This window comes from Solanum lycopersicum, chromosome 12 (assembly GCF_036512215.1).
Source record: "Solanum lycopersicum chromosome 12, SLM_r2.1".
Classification (NCBI taxonomy): Eukaryota; Viridiplantae; Streptophyta; class Magnoliopsida; order Solanales; family Solanaceae; genus Solanum; species Solanum lycopersicum.
Window position 1 is genome coordinate 43,728,676 of NC_090811.1, and position 21,984 is coordinate 43,750,659.

At 34.9% G+C, this 21,984-nt stretch overlaps 1 protein-coding gene across 1 annotated transcript; it reads left to right on the plus strand.

Annotated features, from left to right (window-relative positions):
- Positions 1-20,736: 20,736 nt before the first annotated feature.
- Positions 20,737-21,246, plus strand: LOC109119102 (uncharacterized). The gene has a single exon (XM_069292096.1). The coding sequence runs from the start codon at positions 20,737-20,739 to the stop codon at positions 21,244-21,246; it is 510 nt and encodes a 169-aa protein (XP_069148197.1).
- The last annotated feature ends 738 nt before the right edge of the window (positions 21,247-21,984 follow it).

Genomic DNA, 21,984 nt, shown 5'->3' on the forward strand with positions numbered 1-21,984 from the left:
ATGTTACGATTTATCATGGTTAAAATAAGTTTATTTTTGAATAATGTGTATCTATATGGTTTTGCATGATGGTAGCCTTATATTATGTTTTTGAACTTGGAATGCTTAGTGACTACCTATGGAAATATACTACCCTTAGAATATGTGCTTAAAAGTTTTCAACGTTTCCTTATATATATATATATATATATATATGTGTGTGGCATTTGATAAATTGCTTAGTATGGGTTGGAGTTCTCTGTATAAAGTTGATGCGCGGTGTGATTATTGTATAATTGGCTTGGTAATGTTATGTACCTCATATTAGCATGTTTTTCCCATCAATTCCCTAAATGTTGCTTTTTTGAATTTTAAAAGCATGTTCATTGTAATACTTTGCAGCTCACTATGAGATTTTTGAGAAATCAACTAAATTTTTCTTTGATTGGAAGTTGTTCAAATGCGTATATAATTGATTCATATGAGCATGCTAATGCATTTAAAAGGAGATTTCTATTTGTATAGAAGAAGAAGAGTCTTATATCATGATGAGTCGTAGATTTTTTCTAACTTCTTATTGTGTTGTGAGTCCTTTGCTGTTGTAGAATTGATGTTTAACTTAGAATTGAGAGTAGTATTCTTATCTTTTTAGGGTGATGATGTCGTTTTGCTTGACCTAGAAGTTACCTTAAATAATGTTTAAAGAACAGAAAGTGTCCTAAAGGCTAATTATTCTCTACTTTTTCCTTAATGATTTATGGCATTGGTGTCCATTATATTGAAAGAAAACCCTATGTGGTTAAATAGTATGATCTTACTTGAAAATAGGTGAATAATTCCCAATAAATAATAAGGTTTAGAATACCTTGGCGTTCCTATGTTAACTAACTATAAATTCCTTATAAAGTTGTAACCACTTTTAAGTAATGAAAATGGAGGTTGTTATGCTAAGATCCTCTTATGGTTTGGTTAAGTTTCTCTTACATGGGTTTAACCTAAGTGGGGGATGATGATGGAGTAGTAAATTTCTAGATATTTTCTTTCTTACCCTTCTATTCTTACTTGAACTTTAATGAAATGAATTTTAGAAAACTGGGTCATGAATAGAGTTTTGCATAAAGTATGAATTGCATGAACTTATATTTTTGGTATGTATTGATTGACATTACCTCAAGGATATTTTAATATAATCCACTGTGTATGAAATAATTTTTTTTATATAAAATCCATGTTTTCTCATGTTGATTTTAATCTTTATATACAACTTGTGCATTTGACTTTTTGAGATAAGATAAAAAACATGGTAATAGTCACTTGTAAGGTGTAATGTTTATCCTTAGAATAGAAAGTTGTGTCTCTTTAAAATGAAAAGTGTAGAGTCTCTTCAAAACTATGGGACTTTTATGATTAGGAAAACATGATTGTAGGTTCACTTTTGAAAAGTGAAATCATGTTTAGCTAAGTTCATGTGTGTGCCTATTATTTGTTTATTGTTCTAAAAAGATGCTTACTGTGAAGGTTATTTCTATGTTAGAAATTGATCTTTGTAAAATGACTTCCTATTTGTAATGTGCTTGGTGAGACTTACCATTTGGACTTTACTCCGAAGGAAACATGAGGATGCCTCGATTTAAAAGTTGAGAATTTCTCATTTTAAAAAGGTAATCGACCTTGTACTTTTCTTAGGTGTGAACTCATGTTATATGTAAGTATGTGAGGAGAAGCATATTGTTCCACGGACTACACTAAGCATGTCATGGTTGAGTATGAGCTTCATAGAACTATGTATAACTAATAAAGATCTTTGTTCATTCAATTAAGACTAGTTTATGTGCATTTAAGTATGTGTGAAAACCCGAAAATGAATATGCTAAGTAAGGCCAAAATGTAGATAGAGTGCCTAGGTTAAACCAGGTTTACACGGATTGATGCGCGTGGAACTAGACCTCTGAACCTATGCACAAGCCAAACCAACAAACTTTGTGAGTTAGTTGAGCTAAGAAGGGTTGGTTCCCTCCATGTAGTGTCCCCAATACTAGGATTCACCCGAATGAGTCTTAACCGAACTTACAGGGTTAGTCCAAGGTTTTAAGGGTTGTAGTGGTATAATGGTGATTTTGGGGCAAAGCGTAGTATAGTAATTACCCTAGGTAGATATTTAATCAATTAAAAAAATTAGTTGATTAGTTAAAATAAGTCAAATCTTGGTGGTCAAACTAGATATTAACCCAACCTCCATACACAGGTTTGAGGTGAGTTGGAGGCAGGAAGTTGCACGAATTAGTATATTAAAAAATTAGAAAAAATAAGAAGGGGAATTATAATAACTTAATATATACTTTATAATCTAATTTTTCCATTTTAATTGTGTTGAATAATTCAACAATAATTCCCACAAAAGAGGGCACGACTTCCACTAACAGTGTGCTTCATGCCCACTCTTAATTATTTATATTAATTCGAAAAACATTTTCAGATTTACCTCAAAATTAAAAAATAGAAAAATAACGTATACTATCTGTTCTAAAACTATTCTTGTCTACATCCATAAAAAAAGTAAGAATTCGTAATAAGTGTTTTAAGTAAAGAACTTCACTTCGGAAAAAGAATTCAAACTCTGAAGAAAGGTTTGTGTGAGGATGGAAACGCGTGGTTGTGGCTATTTGGAAATTCTGAAAAGGTATGGGTTTTCTTCTCTCTTTGTCAATTTCCCAAGAGTCCCCTCAGGTTTAGTTTAAATCAAATCAAAAACTAAGGTTGTCCCCCGTTGCATGCCCTTACGTTTGGATCCTGTGAACAAATTGATTCATGCGTTGCTATGACTTCTGGTAGAAGATTTTAGGAATGATTGTGGTTGTGTGCAATTTATATTACGGGCTGTGTATGATTTTTATGTGCATTTTAATATTGAATGTCATATGTGTACAAAACACGTTGTTTTCCATAATTTTATTGTTTTCGTTAATTTGAAAAAAATGGTGAATCACACGTTATGCAATGTTGTGAGTTTATCATGCAAAAGAAATCGTGATGTTCATGAATAAAAATGTGAAATTAAAGTCCATAATTAATCTCTCAAAAGCATATGTAAATCTAAGAGTAAACATCTTGGCTAAATGTAAGAAAGTGAATTAAAGATTTATGTTAAATAAACATGGTTTCGACTAGTCAGTAATACATATGAAGAGGGATAGTTTCTGCCTTTTAGAGTGAATCTTGAAACCTTAAGGTCCTTATACTAAGAGATTAAGCCTTAAATAAAATAAAAGAAAATAGATTGAGATGGGGGATTTAAACTTGGGCAGGTTGAAAGAAGGCTTAAATTAATAGAAAAAAATAAAATAGCGAGGGATGAGGGATTCAAACTCGTCTCCTTGGCCAAGGGTGTGTGATACATAAACCTCACACAGAAATAAAATAATAAAATTGAGGCCACTGGGATTTGCTCCTAGATCCTCTTGGCCAATATAAATGAAGTCACCTATTACTCTAAATTATAATAAAAAAAATGAAGTGCTGCCCAAAGGATTCGAACATGGGTCGATTGACATAAATTTTGAGCCATATTAAAATTAAATGGAATGCAACCACGAGGGATCGAAGTTGGGTCCCTTTGCTGAATATTTAAAATGCACAAGTCTAAAAATTAAATGGAATGCAGCAACTAGGGATCGAACTAGGGTCCCTTGTCTATATGTGTAAATTGCATAAGTCTTACACGGTGTATACTTAGATTGTCACAAAAAACATATTAAGTTATGAGTAACCTTAAATGGGCAAGACAATGAGTTAATGGTAAGATTAGTAAGTGAACATCCATGTAATGAGGTGAGTAATTATATTAAACTATGATTCTAACGAGAATCGTTAAAACATGATACGAGACTAATATTAATGGTTAGAAAAGTCTCACCAAGCCTAAGAAAAAATCACCAAGAAGTACTCGCCAAAGAGTGTTGAACATTAATAGACAGGTGTCAATCACATTCTATATGTAACGGTAAGGACAATTCACATTTAATACATAAAGAAAAGATGAGAAATCATCTATTTAGATATGAATACCTCATGCTAAGAAAACATCTTTGATGATGTATGAGTTGAATGTAAATAGGAACTTTAAACTAAGCACCAATAGGCTAGCTATGAGTGGTCGTACGTTCCTTCTTGAAGGGCGGAGGTTCACATAAATCTCATGAGATGATATTGTCCACCAAGGTGGATATGGGTCTCCATAAATCTCGTAGTCTTTCTACAATGTTGCCAACATAGGAACTAGGTTAATTCAAACCCATAAAGCTAGCATATTTTGGTTTCACTTTGGTACGTGACTCCACCTCTTTTCGGTGTTGGGAGAGATCATATTTCATGACGCTCACATGATCTATATCAGATAACGTTGAAGTTTCTTAATGTATGAAAGATAATGTAGTGAACGATACCGAAGGTGTCTCTCCAAGACAATTAGGAGTTGTGACCGACTAAGTATTGACATTAGGTCATTCTTGGCAATTGCATTTCATAATCCCGATGAGAGTCTTAAACTTCATCATTGGTATAGTTTGGGTTTACATCAACCTATGAATGAATGAAATAAATAATGTGAAGTACAAATGAATGAATGAAGAAAGCTTTGTGTTTGCTAAAGGAGACACTCGGATTGAGGTCCATATGTTGGGCCCTCACTTTACATGTATTAATGCTACTTCCATGATTACAAGGTCTAATGTATATGAAATATATACTATTTGAAACATGAAATGTATATTATGTGAACTTATGCGTGTATCATACATGAGATATTCATGATACGACCTTCCTATTACGAAATGTTAAAAGTCAAGAGACTTGACATACTAAGGAAGCATGTTTCATAGGAAAAGACATTCTTCTTCATGCATTAACGTTATGTGTTGTTTCATATACCCTTTCTTAGTATAGTGTGTACTGAATCTATACAATATCTCTAATTTTAGGTTACGGATCAGGTGGATGTTGAGGGTATCATTGCAGGTGTTTACACTAAGAGACTTCATCTGAACTTTGTAGGTCCTCATGCAATCGAGGATGCGTGCATTAATATTTCTTGCTTAGTAGTAGGTTTATACTAGTTGTGTAGGTTCCACTAGTGTTTCTTTTCTATTTCATTCAGATCATTATAATGATATCATTTTTGCAAGTATTACTTATGACATGAAATTCTTTTTCTTTCAAGTTGCACGATCTTATAATTAGATGGTTGATGTATGAGCAATGAACTTCCTTACAGATATGTGTTAGTATGAATTCTATGTATACTTCAACTATAAAAAAAAGTATAAAAATTTTCCACTAAAATTAATCGTATGAATGTGATGTATGCAAGAAGAGGATTTTCTGCGACATCTTAAAGGTCAATGATGCCGTTTGGGGTTCAGATAAAAGAATCCGGGTCGTCAAAAACATAGTATCTGAGCATTAGGTTATGTATCCAAGACATTAGGCTCATATCAACCATAATATGTAGTTTCTAAGTTATGATAGTGAAGTGCACCTCTATCATGAATTAGAGACTGAATAATATTTAGGAAATTTTCCTTTTTTCTACACTCTATCGTGCTATGTTGAATGGTGACATGATTGTTTCATTAAGGATCTAACTATTATCTTCTATCTATGTGTAGATAAGGAATACGAGTAGAAATGCATGCCAAAGGGTAGGTGAGTCAGTTGCTGGAGGAAATAAAGTTCCTCCTCAAGCCCTAGTTGTTATTGATAAGGTGCCTGTCAATAAAGTTGGGTTGACAGATGGAGATGTGATGAATTCCTTGATACAGATGGCACATGCCATCATTACTCAGCTCAAGCCGTTACGGCTCAAGCCGTGAGAGAGGGTTCTCCAAGAGAGAATCTTCATGCTTGCACTATGGCTAGCAGGCTGAGGCATTTCACCATTATAAACCCCAAGTTTACTAAGGTCCAAGACCCATAAAGATCCCCAGGAAATCATGGATGAGGTCCACAAGATACTTTGTGCCATGGAAGTAGATAAGGAGGTGAAAGCTGAGTTGACTACATATCAACTCAAAGATGTGGTATACATTTGGTACCAGATGTGGGCTTATAGCAGAGCACGTGGAGATGTTCCCATCACTTGGGATTTTCTCAAGACTGACATTCTTGGGAGATTCTTCAACATAGATCAATGAGAATCTAAGGTTGAATAGTTTATCAATCTAATACAAGGAGGTATGTCAAGCAAGCAGTATTCCTATACATTCGTTAAACTCTGAAAGTATGTTTCTTCTCTAGTGGAAGATTTTCGGGAACCCATGTAGCATGATAGCAGGGATGTGTTATGGTTTATGATGCATGCTCAACATGTATAGGAGAGCCGCTGTAAGAGGAGAATTCATGAAAGCAAGAAGCCTAGCATTGCGGATCATACTTGTCCTTGATCGGGCAGGCGCTCATTTTTAGTATAGAACATACCTAAGTTCAAGAGACAATAAGGTAATTCTGCTTCATTAAGATATACGAATGCCAAAGTTATCGAGTCTTGCCCCCGAAAGGGCAATGATCGGAACGGCCAGCGAAAAAGCAAGATTTGTGGTAAATGTGGACATCCCCACGGAGGTGAGTGTTTAATAGGTACTAACACCTTTTATGGAGTGTGGAAAGATTACACACATGATCTGATATTGTCCTAATACGATGGATAAGTCCAAATCAACTGTCTAGCCTCGCCCAAAAGCTAATGTCGCAGCCGAACATCCTAAGATGAACAAATTTCATGCACTAAAATGTATAGAAGAGCAGGAGAAGTCAACTAATATTGTCACAGATATATTGCATGTCTTTACTTTCTCAATGTGTGCATTGTTAGATCCAGGATCCATTTCATCATTTGTTATTCCTTTGATAGTTAGTAGATTTGATGTGCCTCTTGACGTCTTGCATGAGTCGGGTCTTGTAAGAACCCCCCCATAGGAGACGACATTAGGGCATAACGAGTGTATAAAAACTGCCCAATTCAAATCCTTGATAGAGTCACTGATGTTGATCTTGTGGAATTAGCCATGCTCGATTATTTTATAATCTTTGGTATAGACTGGCTCCATCAGTGTTTAGACAGAAATGATTATCGATAGAGGGTAGTGAGGTTTCAATTTCATAATGAGTTTGAGTTGGAATGGGAAGGGCATGGTTCAACTAAAGTCGATCAAATTGTTTCACATTTAGTGTACAACAAGTTGATATCTAAGGGGTATTTGTAAAACTTTGTTACAGTCAATGGCGTAGATGAAAAATTTCCTTCCATAGACTAAGTATCAATAGTGAGTAAGTTCCTAGAGGCCTTTCCGGATAATTTACCCAGAATTCCTCTTGAACATAAGGTTGAATATGTTGATGATTTAGATCCCAACACCAAGAAAATTTCTATTCCCTCGTATAGGATAGAACCAGCTGAACTCAAACATTTGAACTCGCAATTAAAGATATACTTGATAAGGTCTTCCGCCAGCCAACCATATCTCCATTGGGTGCTCAATTTTTGTTTGTAAAGAAAAAGGATGGAATCAATAGAATGTCCATCGATAATCGACAACTCAATCAAGTCATTATAATAAATAAGTTCCCTCATTGTAGAATTGGCGATTTAATGAACCAGCTCCAAGGTTCGACTTACTTTACAATGATAGACCTTCGGTCAATATACATTAATCTTAGAATGAGGCAACATCACGCCTCTAAAATAAATTCAAAGTCTTCTATAAGTACCTTGATTACTTCTTCATAGTATTCATAGACGGCATTCTCATATATTCTAAGTATATAGAAGAGAATGAGGTACAAGTCAGTTCTATGTAAAATTAAACAAAAATGAATTCGGGTTGAGAATAGTGACCTTTCTTGGTCATGTTGTGACCGACCAAGGAGTAGAATGTTATTTTAAAAAGGTTGAGGCAGTGAAGAAATTGCCGAGACCCCTCACATTTACCAATATTCGCAGTTTGCTGGTTTAGCCAATTACTATCGCAGGTTTGTGTAAGGTTTTCCCACTATTTCTGCTCCATTGAGAGCAATGACGAAGAATAATGCAAAGTTTGAATGGTATGAAAAATGTGAGAAGAGATTTTAATAGCTCAAAGACTGACTCACTTCTGTCCTGGTTCTCACATAGTCGAGGAGTTGTGCAACATATGTGATGTAATATGATGCATCGCGAGTAGTTTTGGGATGTGTTCTTATGTAGGACAGTATGGCAATTGCATATCAATCGGCGCAGTTGAAAATACACGAGACATTATTTATATGGTGTACATGTTGATGTATATAATGACTATAAAAGTCTTCTGTATGTTTTTACATAGAGGGAATTTAAACTTAATAAGAGGAGATTGTCAGAACTGCTCAAACATTATAATATGAGTGTTTATTATGGCTCGGGTAAGGCAAATTTAGTAGCTTATACAATGAGTCGATTGAGCAGGCACTATGTTTCATATTCATGAAGAAAAGAAGGAGTTGTTAAAGAGGTACACCAATTGGCTAGATTGGGTGTACTATTGGTCGATGCACCAAGTGGGGGTGTTACAGTTCACTCAAGTTCTGAATCCTCATTTGCTGTAGATGTAAAAGCCAATTAGCATCTCGACCCAGTACTCATGGAGATTAAAGACTTAGTATTGAGTAAGTTGAATGACTCATTTTCCCTAGGATGGGATAGTGTACTCAAGTATTAAAACAGATTATATGTGTCCAATTTTTATAAATTAAGGTCCAATATTTTGGCATAAGCTCATATTTCCATGTATTAAATTCATTCAGGGGCCACCGGGATGTACCATGACATTACAGAGGTCTATTGGTGGGAAGGTATGAAGAGAGATATCTTTAAATTTGTGAATGAGTGTCCGAATCGCAAACACGTTAAGGTAGTACACCTTAAGCCTAGGGTCTCACTGACACGATTGAGATTCTAACATATAAGCTATCATCATATTCACCACCAAAATAAGTGTTGATCCTATATTCCGAAAATAGAAGCATTTAAGTATGATGAAGTAAACTTCAAAAAATCACCCTGTTTGTTTAATTAATATGTAGTGTCATTTGGGTACGCATGTTCCTAAGGGGGGTATAATGTGAGAACCGGAAAATGACTATGCTAACTAAGGCCTTGACGTACATAGAATTCCTAGGTTAGACCGGGTACACACTCATTGATGCGCATGTAACAGATCTCTATACCTATGCACCAGCCAAGCCAACCGAATTTTGGAGTTGGTTGTGCTAGGCAGGGTTGGTTCAATCCATGTTGTGTTTCCTATTACTAGGATTCACCAACATGAGTCTTACCCAGACTTATAGGGTTAGTCCTAGTCTTTATGTATTCTAGGGGTATAAAGGTAAATTTGGGGCTAGGGGCAGTATAGTAACCACCATAGGATGATATTTAATTATTTAAGTAAAGTTGTTCATTAGTCAAAATCAAATCTTGGTCGTCAAACCCAAGATTGACCCTACCTCCACACTAGGGTTGGAGCTGAGTTGGAAGAAGTAAGGGCACAAATTAGTAGATTAAAAAACTAGAGAAAGAAATGATGGGCATTATCAATAACATGATATATATTTTATAGTATGATTTTACAATTGTAATTGTGTTGAATAAGTCAACAACACACTACTAGAAATGTGACTTACAGCAACGCTTATGTGGCCACAGTTAGTTAATCATAGCAATAGCTCACCTATTACAACAGTTATAACCGTGGCCAAGTATCCTTGAATCTAATAGAAAGATTCTTTGAATGAATTGTGGCATCATCCTTATAATCGTCCCTATAGATATTCTATGGCTACAAATTAAGAACTGTTGCAATAGCTAACTCTATGACAACGGTTAGCGAAATCTATTGCAATGGTTATTTTAGAAAAAATATTTTGGCTGATTCTTATCACTAGAAATATATTTCCCTCCTAAGCAGTATATTTCCCTCCTAAACAATATTGTCTCACACAAAAAAATCTAAAAAAAAACCCTATTTCCGCTCTCAACGAAATGGCGAGGAATGACGAAGCAACATGAAATAATTGAAGTAGTTATTCTGATGTTTTAGCGATCTTTTGGTGATGAAAACAAGAGGGAACGATTTCTAAGCTCTTTACAGCAGGCTCTTGGACAACGAAGCTTTTGGTGAAGCTCGTTGGTTCTATTGTACAGCTGGGGTCAACTATAATTCTTCCATATAAAGTTGAATAATGTGTAAGTTTTCTCTATTAGTTTATGATTTCTAAGTCTCCGTTGGATTATTTGTATAAAAATTTTAAAGAGTAAACAATGGGTTAGTCTTAAATCTATGTTTTTTTTTTGGTTCTAATCTATGTAGTGTATAAACATTCTTTGTTTGAATTTCTGATGTATACTGATACAGGAAAAGAAAACACTTCTAAATTTAAGTTGCAGAGGATTTAAGGTTAAACTTGAAGATGATTTAGGGTTAAGTCATCCCTTGGTAAAGTAGAACTGTAGAAGAATCGTTAGAAAACTTTTTGTGTTCTCATTTCAATGTCGCTGCTTCGAAAAAATAATCCTTAAGACCTCAACTTGTTCTCCTTTGTTCGTATGCTTTTTTTCTTCTTTCATATACTATTGTTGCCTAGTGATGGACAGTTTGGCTTCAAATTGAGTGTGTCTTAGTTGTTTGAGGTATAATCAGTGCTCTTGTGTTTATTGTTGTTTTGTTAGCTAGTGATATGGTTCAATCATTGGTTTGTTCCTTTGAATGATTTTTAACATGTATGTTTAAGGAGTTATCTGTCGACTCTATTTAAGTTTGGTTAGCATGGTTTCTAGTTGTCTGGTTGCTTTAATGTTCCCCTATTTCAGCTTGTGTGCTTGCTTCCTTTTACTTATCGAATTAATTTGAGTAGTTATATTTCTCAAGTTTGTTTGTGATATTTAGAGCTTCATCTTTCATCTTTAATAAATTTTGATGAGTTTAAAGAGAATAGAACAGGGAGGCTGCGACCATCAATCTAGTTCTTGTAATTTCCTTGCTTATCTCATTAATCTTTGACCTATTTTATCATTTAATATGACTGCTTTAATTGTCTTTGGATTAGAAGTTTATGTGATCTAGGAAGTATTGTTTCCATTTTGGATGGGACTTATTTTGATGTTAAGATTTGACTTTGGCTTCCCCCATAAATATTTTGTCCTTTCTTCATTATTGAAAATTATTTGGATTGATCTTCCCATAGTTTGATTTGTGGTTAGTTCCCTGAAAATTTATCGTTAGATCAACTAGGTCTTAATTCGAAGGGATTAATGTGTGTTGTGTGTGGCATCAGTTGTAGTACAATATGTCCCATTCTCCTTATTGCCGCAGCTTAAATGTTGAGAAGATTTTTTTAGCTTAGAGTCTACGAAAAATTAATACTTTCTGATTGGTGTATCCTGGTTAGACCTTTTTCTAGACAAAGTTAGGCGTTCTATTAAAAAAAACATCAAGCTTTAGAAGAATGATTAATCTAGTGCCCTCCCCCAAAAAAAGTAAGAAAAAATCAATCTTTAAAAGATTGATTTGGAGTTGGGATCCTTCCAAACATCTTCAATTAAGAGTTGTGTTATTCTGTGTGGGACGTCTATGAAGTGTGTTGCTCTTATGTGAAATAGATATTTTGTATGACAAGATTATTTCTAAAAGATTTTTTATGATGTGAGAGGCAATTTCGAGGGAAAAACATGCGGACATAGAAGTTACCCATATATTAATAATCTGATAATCAATTTGTACTAGTTGGTGCAGCAGATTCCCCTAAAATTTGTGTGTGTTTGTGTTGTTGGAGGTCTAAGCTATGCTCTTGTGTTTGTTGTTGTTTTGTTGTGAGTGATATGAATTTAATCTTGTCGGTGGAATTTTTTCGTTAATTATGTTTTAGGAGTTATCAATCGATTTTCTTTAAATTTTGTTAGCATGGTTTATCGTTTAGTTTTTTTAATGTTCCTATAGTTCAGGTTGTGTGCTTGCTTTCTTTTACATACCGGAAATTATTTTGTTTGATCTTCCAGTAGTTTAGTTTGTGCTCTAATTGTAAAAAACCACTCAATAGTTGTCACTAGATTTATTCTAGTATTTTCACTAGCTCTAGGATCAGTACTACACTGAATGCTTCTATATGTACAGTAACTGTTAAACTGATAAGCCAACACCCTTGTGTGTTTTTGTATAATGAGATAGCAGTTGTTACTGTTTGTTCTAATCAAGTTGTCCATGTGAACAATCAACTCTGTTACTATTTTAGAATACAAGAAATTGTTTGCTAGAATCAAAATAAATGTACTGATAGTTATTTGATTTTCTTGATGCAGTCTGTTGCAGTGTGGTGTGACTACTTAGGTTTTGTACACTTTTTGCATCTGGAATATCTAACGTGAGAAATCTATTAATATTGCTTCGATATTTTTTCTAGCATGCATGCTAGTTCAATTAACGCACGCTTGTTCTCTGATAATTTAATGTCTGAGTTGCTGCTTGTAGTCTGGTTCATGAGTTTTCTGGTACTTGTTGCTTGTAGTCTGGTGGAAGACCAGTCGTAGATTCATGAGTTTTCTGGAATTTGTTGTTTGTAGTCTGGTTTCTTGTTTCTGCTAATTAAACATGTCTCTTTTTCTTCCTTTTTATATTTTTCCTTCTAATCTTAATGTTGCTCCTTTTTGTTGGGGTTATGGGTTATCGGCCTTATTTGCGACAAAAGTTATAAGACAGCTGCATACATATAAGAACCTGTATATCTAGCATGATAGTGTTGAATCCCAGCTTGACGATTATGTGTAGCCGATCATATATAGTTGACACGAAATTCTTAATCAACTTTTCATATTTGTGCACATTCAAATTTATCTAATGTTACTCCAATTCTTACACTGATCTCCCATCATCAGAAGAGAACTTTCAATTTATTTTCGTCGTTGTAGATGAAGTAGTGACTGAGTTGGTGCCTTTAGATGGTGTTGAAGAAGGGGAAGGCAATTTCTTAGGCAACATTTGTTCCCAAGTAATAGAAGACTTTGTCAATCTTAATCCTTCTGAAATAACAATGCAAAAAATAGAATAAAAATCATACATTGCTTCAAAAAACATAACATAGTGAAAATATAAAAATTTAAGATTTGTATGTAGAGAGACAGAGAATTGTTGGATCAAGATTTGTAAAGAGAATTGAGGTTTTTGATGGTTTGTTATATGAGACATGTTGAGGAACGTCAGAAGTTTGCCAACTTGTTTATTAGAGTAAAGTTAAATCAATGGAAGACAACATTTAATTTAACAATTTTAAAAGCTAATGGTTGTTATTGTACATAATTTCCAAAGCCTCCCATCTCACACTCAACACAGTAAAACATGAAATACTCTTAATTAGATTATTCCATATTCCAAATAGTATACTATTTGAGTTTATTGAGTTTATATATCCATGTATTATATATAGAGTAATAGCTTGTTCTATATCACTATTGTGGATCTATTAAGATTTTGCGAAAAATTTGCGATATTATTTATATTTTTTCTAATTGTATATAGGTGATGAAATCGAAGGGGCGATAATAGCAGTAGCTAAGACTTAACACAGGAGCTGAATTATTGATGTTCTAGAAATCATATATTTTTGAAGATTGAAAATTTTGTGGTGCATGTGTTTCACCTTTTTTGAATACTATAAAAAGATTTTTATATTTTGCTTTTATTGATATTATAATTACGGATCTTGAATTCTAATTTTGGTATTGAACATTTATTCTCGTGAACGATTAATGTGTATTTTTATGTTATAAAATTTCTGTTGCATTAGAATTGTTGCAATAGCATGTAATAACCGTGGTGATAGCCATGAAGCAACAGTTCTATAGTTTTTTAAAAGTGTTTCATTACCCTATAACAATCGTCACAATAGAATGAAACAATGTGTTGAATCTAAAGAAAAACTGTAGCCATAGCCTTTATAGAACTGATGCATAAACCTCTATTACAACGGTTCAAAACCGTACCAATACGACCATAAGCGTTGGAAAATAATTCAAAAGAGAACTGTGGCAATCGGTCCATGTATGGCTACGATTATATGACCCGTCGCACCAAATCGTAGCAACAGAGCTATTCCTACGCGATATATTGTACAGGTTAACGTAATTGTAGCCTTAGATCTATGGCTATGGTAGTAATGTCTATTGCAACGGTAAATGAACCATGACATTAGATAAAATTTCTAGTAGTGACAATTCACACAAAATAGGGCGCAAGACTCCCGCTAGGAGTGTGCTTCTTGTCCACTCTTAATTCATTATATTAATCCTAAAAAGATTTTCAGCTTTATCTCACAATTCAAAAAACAGAAAATAAAATTAAACTCACATTTCTAAAAGTATTCTTGAATGCATCCATCAAAAACAAAATTATGAATTTGTGCGCCTCTGTTTTTTAAGTAAAGAACTTCTCTTGGGAACAAGAATAAAAGCTCGGAAGAAAGGTTTGTGTGTAGGTTGAAACTTGTGATTCTGGCTTGTTGTATTGGATGAAAAGGTATGGATTTTCTTATCTCTTAGTCCCTTTTAAAATAGTTCCCTAAGGTTTAGTTTAAATCCAATTGAAAACTATGGTTTTTCCCTGTTGCATGCCCTTGTCATTAGATCTTATGAGCGAATTGATGCATGCGTTTGTATGACTTATGGTAAATGACATTAGAAATGATTGTGGTTGTGTAAAATGTATGTTGCGTGCTATTTCTGATTCATTATGTACATCATAATGTTGAATGTCATATGTGCACAAAACATGTTGTTTTCCGTAATTGTATTGTTACTCTTAACTTGAAGAAAATGGTAAATTAAGCATTACACAATGTAGTGTGTAAAACAGACAAAAGAAATCGTGAAGTTCATGAATAAAAAAGTTTAAGTAAAGTCCTTAAGGAATTTGTCAAAAACATATGTAAAACTATGAGTTAAACGTCGAGGCTAAATGTAAGAAAGTGAATTAAAACATTATGTTAAATGAACATGGTTTCGGCTAGTAACTAATATATATGAAGAGGAATTTTTGCATTGTAGAGTGAATCTCAAAACCATAATATCTTAATACAAAGATATTAAGCCTTCAAATAAATAAAAAAAATAGGGTGTGATAGGGGATTCGAACTTGGGCAGGTTGAATGTAAAACAACTTTGATGATTTATGAGTTGAATGTAAATAAGAACTTTAAACTAAGCACCGATAGGCTAGCTATAAGTGGTCGTGTTTCCTTCTTGAAGGGCGGAGATTCACATAGATCTCATGAGATAATATTGTCCACCATGGTTGCTATGGGTCTCCATAAATCTCGTAGTCTTTCAACTATGTTTCCAACATAAGAATTAGGTTGGTTTGAACCCATAAAGCTAGCATGTTTTGGTTTCACTTTAGCTAGTGACTCCACCTCTTTTCGGTGTTGGAGAGACACCATATTTAATGACTCTCACATAATATATATCAGTTAAGGTTGAAGTTCCTCAAATTATGAAAGATAATGTAGTGAACGATACCGAAGGTGTTTGTGCAAGACAATCAGGAGGTGTGACCGGTCTAAGTATTGACATTAGGTCATTCTTGGCCATTGCATTTCATAATCCTTATGAGAGTCCTAAACTTCATCAAAGGTCTAGTTGGTGTTTACATCAACCTATGAATGAACGAAATAAATAATGTGAAGTACAAATGAATTAATGAAGAAAGCTCTGTGTTTGCTAAAGGAGACACTCGGATTGAGGTCCGTATGTTACCCCCTCACTTGACATGTGTTAATTCTAATTCGATGATTACAAGGTCTAATGTATATGACATATATAGTACATCAAACATGAAATTTATATTATGTGAACTTATGTGTGGATCATGTGAGACATACTTATGATACGACCTTCAAATTACGAAATGGTAAAAGTCAAGAGACTTGACCTACTAAGAAAGCATGTTTCTTAAGAGGAGACATTCTTGTTCATGCATTACTGTTATGTGTTTTTTAATATACCCATTTTTAGTATAGTGTGTACTAATTCTATACAATATTTCTATTTTAGGTGTAGGATAAGGTGGACGTTGAGGGTATCATTGCAGCGATTCAGACTAAGAGAGTTCATCTAAACTTTGTAGGTCCTCATACGTTCGAGGATGAATGTATTTATATTTCATGCTTTGTGGTAGGTTTCAACTTGTTGGGTAGGTTCCACTAGTTTTCTTTCCTATTTCATTATGATCCTAGTTATGATGTCATTTTTGCAAGTATTACTTACGACATGAAATTCTATTTCTTTCAAGTTGCATGATCTTAGAAATAGATGGTTGATGTATGAGCAATGAACTTCCTTAAAGATATGTGTTTTTATGAATTCTATGCATACTTTAACTATAAAAAAAAGTTTCAAAATTTTCCATTAAAATTAATCGTATGAATGTGATGAATGAAAGAAGAGGATTTTCTAAGACCTCTGAGATGTCAATGACACCGTTTGAGGTTCAGATTCCAGAATCCGGGTCGTGAAAAACATAGTATCTGAGCATTAGGTTATGTATCCAAGACATCTGGCTCATATCAACCATGTTATGATTGTTTCTAAGTTATAGTAGTGAAGTGCACCACTATCATGATTTAGATACTACATATTGTTTAGGAAATTTCCCCTTCTTCTACACTCTATCGAGCTATGTCGAATTGTGACATGATTGTGTTATTAATGATCTAACTCTTATCTTCTATCTATGTGTAGATAATGAATACGAGGAGAAATGCATGCCAAAGGGCAGGTGAGGCAGCTGTTGGAGGAAATCAAGTTCCTCCCCAAGCCCTAGTTGTTACTGATCAAGTTCCTGTCAACGAAGATGGATTGACAGATGCAGATGTGATGAATTCCTTGATACAGATGGCACATGCAATCATTACTCATCTCAAGCCATCATGGCTCAAGCCGTGAGAGAGGGTGCTCTAATAGAGAATCTCCATGCTAGGACCGTGGCTAGCAGGCTGAGGCACTTCACCATAATATACCCCAAGTTTACTAAGGTCCAAGACCCATGAAGATCCCAAGGAAATCATGGATGAGGTCCAAAAGATCCTTTGTGCTATGGGAGTAGATAAGGAGTAGAAAGTTGAGTTGACTACATATAAACTCAAGGATGTGCTACACATTTGGTACCAGATGTGGGTTTATAGAAGAGAACGTGCAGATGTTCCCATCACTTGGGATTTTCTCAAGACTTCCATTCTGGGAGACTCTTCTCTATAAAGTAACGAGAATCTTAGGTTGAATAGTTCATCAACCAAAGACAGGGAGGTATGTCAAGCAAGGAGTATTCCTATAAATTCTTTAAACTCTCAAAGTATGTTTCTTCTCTTGCAGCAAATAGAATGGATGAAATGAGCTCGTTTGTGTATGGCATGTAGGAGGATCTAGTGTAAGATTTTCGTGATGCAATGTTTCATAATTGCATGGATCTAGGAAGGTTGATGGTGCATGCTGAGCATGTGGAGGAGAGCCGCCGTAAGAGGAGAATTCATGAAAGCAAGAAGCCTAGGTTTGCGGATCAGGCTGGTCCTAGCTCGGGAAGGAGCTCATTTTGAGTGTAGAACATAGCTAAGTTCAAGAGACAATAAGGTAATTCTGCTACATTAGGAAATACGAATGTCAAAGTGAACGAGTCTTGCCCCAGAAAGGGCAATGATCAGAACGACCATCAAAAAAGCATGATTTGTGGTTAATGTGGACATCTCCATAAAGGTGAGTTTTTAATAGGTACTAACACCTGTTTCAAGTGTGGAAAGAGTAGACACATGGTCCGATACTGTTCTAATACGATGGATAAGTCCAAGTCAAATTCCTATCCGCGGCCAAAGGCTATTGTCGCAGCCGAACATCCTAATATTAATCGATTTTATGCACTAAAATGTAGAGAAGAGCAAGAGAAGTCAGCTAATATTGTCATAGGTACATTGCATGTCTTTCCTTTCTCAATATATGCAGCGTTAGATACTGGATCCACTCTATCATTTGTTATGCCTTTGATAGCTAGTAGATTTTATGTGCTTCTTGACGTCTTGCATGAGTTGAGTCTAGGAAGTACCCCCACGAGGCAACATTAGGGAAAAACGAGTGTATAAAAACTGCCCAATTCAAATCGTTGATAGAGTCACTTACGCTGATCTTGTGGAATTAGTTTTGGTATAGACTGGCTCTATTAATGTTATGCCACAAATGATTATCGATAGAGGGTAGTGAGGGTTCACTTTCATAATAAGTTCGAGTGGGAATTGGAAGGGCATGGTTCAAGTAAAGTTGGTCAATTTTTTTCACACTTAGAGTAAAACAAGTTGATAGCTATGAGGTATTTGTAAAACTTAGTTAGAGTGAATGACTAAGATAAAAAATTACCTTCCATGGACTCAGTATCAAAAGTTAGTGAGTTCCCAGATTCCTTTACGGATAATTTACCAGGAATTCCTCTTGAACTTGAGGTTGAATATGTTTATTATTTAGATTCCAACACAAAGCAAATTTCTATTCCCCCGTATAGGATGGCACTAGCTAAAATCAAAGATTTGAAGTTGCATTTCAAAGATATACTAGACAAGGTCTTCCGTCAGTGGAGCATATCCCCTTTCGGTGCTCCAGTGTTGTTCGTAATGAAAAAGGATAGAAACATTAGAATGTGCATCGATAATCGGCAACTCAACCAAGTCATTATAATGAATAAGTTCCCACTTTATAGATTTGGAGAATTATTAAACTAGATCCAAGGTTCGAGTTTCTTTACAAAGATAGACCTTCGGTCAAGCTACCATCAGCCTAGAATGAGGCGACAACACGTCCCTAAAATGAATTTTCTTACTAGATATGGGCATTATGAATTTCTTGTGATTCTATTTGATCTCACTAATGCACTAGACGCGTTTATTGACCTTATGAATAGAGTATTTTGTGAGTACCTTGATTCCATCGTCATAGAATTCATAGACGACATTCTCATATACTCTAAGTCTATAGAAGAGCATGAGGTACAAGTCACTTCTATGCAAAATTCAACAAATATTAATTCGGGTTGAGATCAGTGACCTTTCTTGGTAATGTGGTGACTGACTAAGGTGTAGAATGTTATCTTAAAAAGGTTGAGGCAGTGAAGAAATGGCCGAGACCACTAACACTTACCAATATTCGCAGAAATCTTGGTTTAGCCAATTACTATGGCAGGTTTGTGGAAGGCTTTTCCACTATTTCTGCTCCATTGAGAGCAATGCCGAAGAAGAAGGCAAAGTTTGAATGGTATAAAAAATGTAAGAAGATCTTTCAACAGCTCAAAGACTGAATCACTTATGTCCCAGTTCTTACATAGCCGAGGAGTGGTGCAGGACATGTGGTGTACTATGATGCTTCCCGAGTAGTTTTGGGATGTGTTCTTATGTAGGATAGTATGGCAATTGCATTCTCATCGAGGCAGTTAAAAATCCACGAGACATTATTTATATGGTGTACATGTTGATGTATATAATGAGTATAAGAGTCTTCAGAATGTTTTTACACAGAGGGAGTTTAACCTTAACTAGAGGAGATTGTTAGAAGTGCTCAAACATTATAATATGAGTGTTTATTATCGCTCAAGTAAGGAAAATGTAGTAGCTTATTCATTGATTAATGAACATGGGCAGTATGTTTCATATTCATGAAGAAAAGAAGGAGCTGGTTAAAGAGGTACACCAATTGGCTAGATTGGGTGTACGACTGGCCGATGCACCAAGTGGGGGTGTTTCAGTTCACTAAATTTTGGAATCTTCATTTTTAGTAGATGTAAAAGCCAATTATCATCTCGACCTAGTAATCATGGATTTGAAAGACTTAGTATTGAGTAAGTTGAATGACTCATTTTCCCTAGGAGGAGATAGTATACTCAAGTATCGAAACAGGTTTTGTGTGTCCAATTTTTATAATTTGAGGTCCAATATTGTGGCATAAGCTCATAGTTCCATGTATTAAATTCATTCTGGAGCCACAAAGATGTACCATGACCGTACAGAGGTCTATTAGGTGGAAGATATGAAGAGAGATATCTCTTAATTCGTGAAGGAGTGTACGAATCGCAAAAAAGTTAATGTAGTACACCTTAAGCTTGGGGTCTCAGTCACACGATTGAGATTCTAACATGGAAGTTGGAGGCAATCTATATTGATTTTGTTGTTGGTCTTCCAAAGACTAGAAAACTACATAATTGTATTTGGGTTATTGTTGACAAAATGACCATGTCCGCTCACTTCATACTAGTGAAATATATTTACAAAAATGAAAATTATGCATAAACTTATATTGATGAGGTAGTGAGATGGCATAGGATTCCTCTGTCTATCATCTCGTATAGGGGAGCCAAATTTACTTCTATTTTCGGAGATCTTTCCAAAAAGGATTGGGAACACAGGTGAAGCTTAGTAGAGCTTTTCATCTACAGGAGGATGGACAAGACGAGCATACCATCAAGACCCTTAAAGTCATGCTCATAGCATGTGTTAATGAATTAAATGGGAGTTGGATAATCATTTGCCGCTTATAGAGTTCTCTTACAATAAAAGCTACCATTCTAGAATTTGGATGGAATCTTTTTAAGCACTATATGGCTGAATATGTAAGAATCCGGTTTGGTGGTTTGAGCAAGGATAATCTGCCATCCTTGGTCCTGAGACGTACATGAGGCTATAGAGATGGTGATGATGATTAGAGATAGTTTGTCTACTGCAAACAGTCTTCAAAAATTATATGCCAATAATAGAAAGAGAGCTTTAGAGTTTAAGGTAGGTCATCAGGTCTATTTGAAGATATCACCCATTAAAGGGGTGATGAGGTTTGGTAAGAAAGGTAAGTTGAGTCCGAGGTATATAGGCCCTTATGAGGTCTTGCAGCAAGTAGGAAATGTTGACTACAAATCGCAGTTATCTAAAGATTTGGCTTCTGTTCATCCACTGTTTTACCTTTCAATGTTTAAGAAGTTTCTAGGTGATCTAACATCCATCCTTCTTGTTGAGGGGTTAGGAGTTGATGAGATTCTATCTTATGCAAAGGTTCCAATTGAAATTTTAGATCCTCAAGTGAAGCGACTGAGGAACAAAGATATTATCGTGAAAGTTCTCTGGCGGAACCACCTTGTTGAGGGTGCAACGTGTGTGGCCGAGGCTGACATGCGATCTCGTTATCCTCATTTGTTCAGTTCATAAAGTTGGATATTCTTTTCCTAAAGTGTGATTCATGTTTAAAAAACTTTATGTTCTAAATAATGTAGTCAACATAGTGTAATATGTAACTAATCATATGTTTTGATATAACACTATATGAGTTAGAACGTAGTTATGTTTACAATCTACGTTGCCATTTTTGTGAAGCACAGGCGTGTTTTCTATGTTGCATGAATTGTGTTGTGAATTTATTTAAGTGTGAATGAAAAGGAAATTCAAATTACAAGAATGAAGCCTTAGATATATTATCATGATATGCACCACCCAAATAAGTGTTGATCAAATGTTCCCAAAAGAGAAAGGTTTAAGTATGATGAAGTAAATTTCAAAAATCACCCTCTTTGTTTAATTGATATGTAGTGTAATTGGGGTTTGAATGTTCCTAAGGGGGGTATAATGTGAAAACCCAAAAACGACTATGCTAAGTAAGGCCTTAACATACATAGAATGCTTAGGTTAGACCGGGTATACACTTATTGATGCGCGTGGAACCAGACCTCTGTACCTATCCACCATCCAAGCCAACCAAATTTTGGAGATGTTTGAGCTAAGCAGGGTTTGTTCCAGCCATGAAGTGTACCAGAATACTAGGATTCACCAAGATGAGTCTTAACCGGACTTATAGGGTTAGCCCTAGTATTTATAAATTCTAGGGGTATAAAGGTAATTTTGGGGCTAGGGGTAGTATAGTAACTACCATTGGATGAGATTGAATTATTT

Bases quoted from the DNA above. Each gene is read 5' to 3' on its own strand.
- LOC109119102 (XM_069292096.1), top strand. From the start codon at position 20,737: ATGGTGATGATGATTAGAGATAGTTTGTCTACTGCAAACAGTCTTCAA.